The sequence below is a fragment of the Dromiciops gliroides genome, chromosome 4 (genome assembly GCF_019393635.1).
Source record: "Dromiciops gliroides isolate mDroGli1 chromosome 4, mDroGli1.pri, whole genome shotgun sequence".
NCBI lineage: Eukaryota > Metazoa > Chordata > Mammalia > Microbiotheria > Microbiotheriidae > Dromiciops > Dromiciops gliroides.
In genome coordinates this window covers 437,967,823-437,975,403 of record NC_057864.1, presented here as the reverse complement: position 1 = coordinate 437,975,403, position 7,581 = coordinate 437,967,823, and the positions used below count along the sequence as shown (strand labels likewise).

General features: G+C 45.6%; 1 protein-coding gene across 1 annotated transcript; it reads left to right on the top strand.

Moving 5' to 3' along the window:
• Positions 1–263: 263 nt before the first annotated feature.
• KCNA2 (potassium voltage-gated channel subfamily A member 2) lies at positions 264–6,623 on the top strand. Its single transcript, XM_044003808.1, has one exon. It carries the CDS (start codon positions 274–276, stop codon positions 1,771–1,773), a length of 1,500 nt encoding a protein of 499 aa, XP_043859743.1. The 5' UTR covers positions 264–273; the 3' UTR covers positions 1,774–6,623.
• The last annotated feature ends 958 nt before the right edge of the window (positions 6,624–7,581 follow it).

Below are 7,581 nucleotides of genomic sequence, written 5' to 3'. Positions count from 1 at the left end.
ATTGAAACTCCTCACTGGCCAAAAAATGGGAGACAAGCAGCAATGGCTTTGGGGTATGCTGGCCACTACTCATATTGTAATGCTCTTACCTGACTCTGTTTTTCAGCCGAGCCAAGCAGGCGCTCTTTGGTGTGCAGAGCCCCCCCAGTGCTCTCATGTTCAAAGCCAAGCTGATACGCCCGCTTTTCTGGGGGACATTAGCATTGTCCTGAAAGTCCATTGCCCTGGGACAGCTGGAAGGTGCAAAGCCAGGAGCCTTTCCCAGCCCCCATTATGACAGTGGCTACTGGAGACCCAGCAGATGAAGCTGCCGCCCTCCCTGGGCACCCCCAGGACACCTACGACCCCGAAGCTGACCATGAGTGCTGTGAGAGGGTGGTAATCAACATATCCGGATTGCGCTTTGAGACACAGCTCAAGACACTAGCCCAGTTTCCAGAGACCCTCTTAGGGGACCCTAAGAAGCGAATGAGATACTTTGATCCACTCCGAAATGAATACTTTTTCGACAGAAACCGCCCTAGCTTTGATGCCATCTTATATTACTACCAGTCTGGGGGTCGGTTAAGGCGCCCTGTGAATGTCCCCTTGGATATCTTCTCAGAAGAAATCCGCTTTTATGAACTGGGTGAGGAGGCAATGGAGATGTTCCGAGAGGATGAAGGCTACATCAAGGAGGAAGAGCGTCCTTTACCAGAAAATGAGTTTCAGAGACAGGTGTGGCTTCTGTTTGAATACCCAGAGAGCTCTGGGCCAGCTAGGATTATAGCTATTGTATCTGTCATGGTGATTTTGATCTCCATTGTGAGTTTCTGTCTTGAAACTTTGCCTATTTTTCGGGATGAGAATGAAGACATGCCTGGTGGTGGGATTCTTTCCATACCTACTCTAACAGCACCATTGGGATACCAACAGTCCACTTCCTTCACTGATCCTTTCTTCATTGTGGAGACACTATGCATCATCTGGTTCTCCTTTGAGTTCCTAGTCAGGTTCTTTGCCTGTCCCAGCAAAGCCGGTTTCTTTACCAACATCATGAACATCATTGACATCGTGGCCATCATCCCGTACTTCATCACCCTTGGGACTGAGCTGGCAGAGAAGACAGACGACGCCCAGCAAGGCCAGCAGGCAATGTCATTGGCTATCCTTCGTGTGATCCGGTTGGTAAGAGTCTTTAGGATTTTCAAGCTGTCCAGACACTCCAAAGGGCTCCAGATCCTAGGTCAGACCCTCAAGGCCAGCATGAGAGAGTTGGGCCTCCTGATATTCTTCTTATTCATCGGGGTCATTCTCTTCTCTAGTGCTGTCTATTTCGCAGAGGCAGATGAGCGAGATTCCCAGTTCCCTAGCATCCCCGATGCCTTCTGGTGGGCAGTCGTCTCCATGACAACAGTAGGCTACGGAGACATGGTCCCCACCACCATTGGGGGAAAGATCGTGGGTTCCCTTTGTGCAATTGCAGGTGTCTTAACTATTGCCTTACCAGTCCCTGTCATAGTGTCCAATTTCAACTACTTCTACCACCGGGAGACAGAGGGAGAGGAACAGGCTCAGTACTTGCAAGTGACCAGCTGTCCAAAGATCCCATCTTCCCCTGACCTAAAGAAAAGTAGGAGTGCCTCTACCATTAGTAAGTCTGATTACATGGAGATCCAGGAAGGGGTAAACAACAGCAATGAGGACTTTAGAGAGGAAAACTTGAAAACAGCCAACTGTACCCTGGCTAACACAAACTATGTGAATATTACCAAAATGTTAACTGATGTCTGATTGAAACCTATTAGCATATTTACAGCTCAAGTGGAACTAATGCAGATATTGCGTAATAGCCTGCATTGTAGCTGTGTCCTAACCGCGTGTACTTGGTTCTGCATGGAAAGCAAGACTTGTGAAGTGATATTTTTTATTTCTTAATTTTTTAAAAATTTAGAACACAGACTATCCTGTATGTGGCTTTCATGCAGACTTTCATCACAGATTTAGGGGTTTCCAAAGACTGAAGGTGTAGAAAGGCAGGTGCAACTCATGAAGTCAGAATTCAGAAAGGGACATTCGAACCATCTCGTGTAAGCAGCATGATCTACTAGTGTCAGTGTGTCATCTCTCCCCATGAACTGCCCTTAGCACATGCAAGGGACTCCCCTCCCCATCAGACTTTCTGGTCAGCCCTCCCTTCTTTCTTCCCTTTTCCTTCCCCCCCCCCTCCCCGCCTTCTCTCCTCCCTCCCCATAGCCAGAACGGATCCTGGCTTCACTTTTTAAAGCTCTGGTAACTATTCCAAATGTCATCCCCATGTTTTGCATTGAAAAGAACACACAGCCGTGTGTGCAGAATCACTTTCTGTGTCACCGGCTTGGTGAATTGCAGTTGCCAAGTGGAGGACTGCTGAGGCTGGTTTCATAACGGAAAATACTGCATTCGACTCTTTCTCTGCAGTGTCAGTGCGAGGCCCAGGGGAGGGACAGCTCGTGTGACCCAAGATGGGCTGTTAAGACTCAAATTTCATGCTCGAGTCTTAGGGGAGAAACCAACCGACTAAGGAACCTCTCTGCCTGGAGGGTCACCGTTTCCTAGTTTTCAGGGTCGCCAAAGAGAACGACCGATCCCTCCATGACACCTGAGTTTCCCAGAGTCTCCTTTGCTAATGTGGTAGCCTCTTGGCATACTGATACTGCAGTGAAACCCAACAGTGCTTCAGCACTCTGCATGGGGAATTGTTGCATGAATCTCAATATCTAATACACATGAGATTAATCTGTTGTGTTTTTCTTTTCAGAGTAGTCTACACACACAGTATTCATGCTTATAGTATTGATAGATTCGGGATGGCACTGAGTTAGGGGACTTTTTTTAAACCATGGGAAACCAAAAAAAAAAAAAGTCCTTAATCGGGGAGAGGAAAAGATATAGCGTGAGACTCCCTGGGAAAAGGGAAGCCAGACCTTTTGTGTGCGCTCCACAGTTCTTCCAGGCAGGGGCACAGACCTCAGCTGAGCCAGGAAGGTGAAATAGCGAGGAAAAGCCTGAGCAGATCGTGTGGACTGCACCTTAGTCATTAATCTTGTTGCAAGCAGGATTTTTACAGTTGGCCAGAGCATTTAGTTGTGAGAGCAGGTGGATCTGTGGATCCAATGTACATATATCCAGTATCCCCTTCATGTGTTCCTCAACCTACTTACCTACCTACCTAGCTAGAGATTAAAAAAAATAGTTGCATTCAAACATAATATAAGCTTATGCAATATTTTTGACACAGGGCAATTTATGCATGTGTTCTGACTATGTGCACTAGTGCGTGTATATGACTTACTACATATACGCGGGCAAACACACAACACACACAAATATAAGTATAAATAGTAGTTTATATACGTGTATATATATATGTAAATGTATACTCTCTGGAGTTCAGGTTCAGAGGGCAAGGCCATTGCTCTGTGAGCTGGGGAAATGACTCATGTATGTCTAAGAGGCCTCACGAGTTCATGTTGGATTGATCCTCATTTTGGATTGGCTCCCTCACTGGGCTATGGTTTGCTGCCACCACCTGAGACACTCCAGCCTGTGTGGTTTCTTAGACCATTACAAAATGTCTTTCTGCCCTCCATGTGCTGCAGCTCCAGTCCCCGTGGCTGAAGCTTGTCTTACTGAGTGCACAAGGGCCCATGGCCCTCACGGTTCCCTCAAGCTGCCCCTTGGCCTAGCTCCAGGGGCAACCTTTTCATCACCGGTCCTGAAATCCAGCAGGACAGAATTAACTCCATCACCATCTCCCCTCACCCCACCCCCACTCCTTCTCTCTTTTGGTTTTCTCCTCACCTGGCTCTGTCTACCCAGCCCCTTCCATGGCTCTCTCCTCCCAGAGGTCTCCTGATTGAACACCAAGGCTAACAAGGACCCAGAAACGTTGGTCTTTAACTTTACTATCTAGAAAAGTACAAAGGTAAATCTGGATAACTGAAATCTACATGTGGTCCATTAACAATCTTTGGACCACCAGACTCAACCTCCATCCCCCCATAACTCCTTCCTCCCATTAGACCTGCTGAAGAGGGAGCGTGGCATAGTAGGGAGGGCAATGGTATTGGTGTCAGGAAGCCCTGGGCTTCAATCCTGCCTTAGAAAATTACTAGCTACATGATTCTGAGCAAGTCACTTAACTCCCCGGCATCTCAGTTTCCTTAACTGTAAAATTACAGGATTAGACTTGATAAATCCCCTAAGTCCATTCAGGGTCTAAATTGATTATCCCAAGTGGGTTATATGAGTTTCTTCTTTTATTCTTCTATCCTTTTCCCTCTTCCACCAGCCTCTCTCTGGAGGAAGCTAATAAGGAATGAAAAAACCCTAGGCTTTGTGAGGAGTGGCAAGATCAGAGCCCTATGCCATCCTCTAGAGCTGAATTTGTCTAAGATTCCCACAAAAACAACGATAGAGCTCTGTGAGCTCCAACTTTTGTCATAGGCTCATCTCACTGTCTGCCAATTGGCTCAGTACCTGTAGTTGTCCTGGGGAGGCATTGAGACAGGCATCTAATGGTTATGCACCACTTCTATGCATGGACTCCTGGGCACAGTCAAGGCCCACGGTGTGCTCTCATGGACCCACACATCTTTCAGGGGTTTGCCCAGCTCTGTGTAGTCATCATTATATGCATCCAGTCCATATGAGGCTGTTCTGAATTTATAGGAATTAAGAAGGGTATGTACCATCCTGATCATAGTTGAAAGGGAAACAACCCATATCTATAGACTCTAGGTCAGCGCGGTAAGTATTTTATTACAATATCCTTCTAGAGAGGAGTTAAGAGCAAAGGTTTCCCTTGTGGGATAGAAAGTCCTCTTAAAAGAAAGTCAAACTCGACCCTCTTTTCAAGAGACACAAATACATGCAATAGATACACGTGCAAAAGACACACAATATGACATGCAAAGATGGGCAAAACCCCCAGAAAATACATAGGACCAGACCTATGTGGTCCTACCCACAATCCAAATGCACAAATACAACACGCACAAATAATACACACATGACACCCAACATACACAGACACAACCAACACATACCAGGAGAATCGACATTTCTCTGCTCATGGAGCTAAAAAGGATAAGCACAAACAAAAGTAGATTCTAAAATAAGATTTATCCCCTTAGCCTCATCTGCTGCCCCCCCAAAGCCTCCTACACACACACACACACACACACACACACCTCCCAGCTACTTAGGGTTGCTTTTGTACTCCCTGAATTCTTTCAGGTGCATCTACTTTTACATCTCTTGGTGACTTTCTCAACTTCATTATCTATTTTTTTTCTTCTCTTCTTCCTACTTCATCCAATCCCAATTTTTCCTGTCTAAGGAAAAACCTTCATCTGTGAGTAAAGATAGGTGATTGGACCATCTCTTCCAGAAGGGCTTCTGATTGGAGCAGAGAACCTTAAAAGATAGCGCATAAAATAATTTGTTTTTCTTCCCAGAAATCTAGGGCTCAGAGAGAGCAGGCAGTGCTTGATGTGCAAACTTACTGTCCTACCGTACTACTTCCTCCAGAGAATACCACCTCCCCCAGGCCACATCTATACCACAGTTCCATTAATCCAGTGGGTTTAGTTGTTGTTGGTGATTTCTTTGTTTGTTTGGGGAAGGTGGGATGGAGTATAAGCAGCTTGGTGGCACAGTAGGTAGAGAGCTGGGCTGGGAATCAGGAAGGCCTAAATTCTAACCCTGCCTCAGACACTTAGCAGTGTGATGCCTGGACCCATTCCTTAGTCTCAGTCTTCGTTTTTCTCAGTAAAAAAGGAGATCCTAATAGTACCTACTTCTCAGGAATGTTCCAAAAATTAAAAAAAATCAGATGAAATAATATATCAGGCACTCGCAAAACACTATACAAACGTTCGCTAATTTTATTGTTATTTTTCCTGCATTACTGGAATCTCTAGGCTCAGTTCTAGTCTCTTTGAGGCTGCTGGCTACCGAGAAACAAGAGTCATGGGCTGGGAGCAGCAGAAGAGGAATACCAAGGCTGTCACTCAGGTCATGGATAGCCAGTTTAGATAAATAAGGAGAAATGACATTTTATCTGGGGCAGGGGAATAGTTAACCAACCTTCCTGAAACAACAATTCCCCGGATCCCAGTTATTGAAACCAACCTGCTACTATTGTTTAGTCACATTGGGATTGCTAATGAATTGGGCGGTTGATAAAAAGTGGGCTCCCCTCACTCCTCAGTGCATCCCTAGAAGGTAACTGCTGAGACGTGAGGACTTCTAGTGCTAGCCTGAGTGAAACATAGGAAGCTAAATTGATTACTTTAAAAAAATGGGGGGAGGGAGTGCTGGATTATGTCTTTTTGTTAAAGATAGATACAAGGCTGCACCTGTGATTTCCTCTGTATAGGATACAAGTGGGGAAATCCCCTCTACCAATGTCAGTCAGAACTTTCTCTTAAGTTTACAGTCTTAAAAGAATCACCTAGAGCACTGAGATTTGATCCAAGTTAAGTGACTTAGCCAGGATCACAAAACCAGTATGCATCTGTTAAGGGCTAAAATTCTAGCTAAACTGTCTAAAATATCTAATGAGTGGTCGCCAATAAATTATAAGCTTTAGCAAGAGTTAGACTTTTAAGCATTTATTAAGGAGAATAAGAATTTTGGTAAAGAGAGAGAAAGGCCTAGATTCCTATCTATTAAAGGGAGAGCACATTTCTAGCTCCGCTCTCCACCAGAGTCCAAAGGAAAGAGAGCGCGAGACTGAGCGCCAGTCTCTTCCTTCCTCCTCCCACTAGCCTGTGTCACTTCCTGACTCCTGGTCTTGCCCTCAAAGACCTTTGCTTCATGGGCAGAACTCTTCTACAGTAAGTATCCAGCAGGTGGCGTCATTCCAATCGTTACACATCAAAGGCAGGACTTGACCTCGGGTTTTCTCAGCTTCCGGGCCAGCTCTCTATTTACTGTGCCACTCTAAAACCTTAGTCAAATGATCTAAGAATTGTCCACTATTGTGGATTATCTCAATGTGTCTCTAGTTCCTCTGGCCTCATGGGAACAATTAAGTTGACTTTCTAGCTTGCCCTAGTGAAGGCCAGTAGTTGAAGCAGTGTGCTTCTGGTCTAGGAGCACAGGGCCCAGGAGACTCTAAGTTTTCCCTCTGATGGCCTTCCTTCCATTTTTTTGCCCACTTTCACTTTGTCAGAGGCATGTCCAGAGGCATAAAAGACAGCTCAGCCATTGATGGAACTTTTGCCACAAAGTTGTGCCTTAAGCTCCAGTTGACAAGATGGGGTCTGTTTGGAAGACGAGAACTGACTTTCCCTTTGGTTTCATGTATGGTCTGTGTAGCCTGAGTTTCAGAACCCAGAATATGGAAGAAATGGGATGGAATTTTCAGAGTGCGATGAGGAAGACGAACCCTAGGAGAGAGGAGGAAGATTAGGCTGAGGAAATGAAAATGGAACTGGGCAATTGACAGGCTAAACTATGCAGAAGCCAAAAGATAATGGAAGATGAGAGTCCCTGAGTTTATTAGGGTTTTTGTGGTGCTTTGCAATCTCTCTCCCATCTCCCTCTCCCCCT

Bases quoted from the DNA above. Each gene is read 5' to 3' on its own strand.
- KCNA2 (XM_044003808.1), top strand. From the start codon at position 274: ATGACAGTGGCTACTGGAGACCCAGCAGATGAAGCTGCCGCCCTCCCT.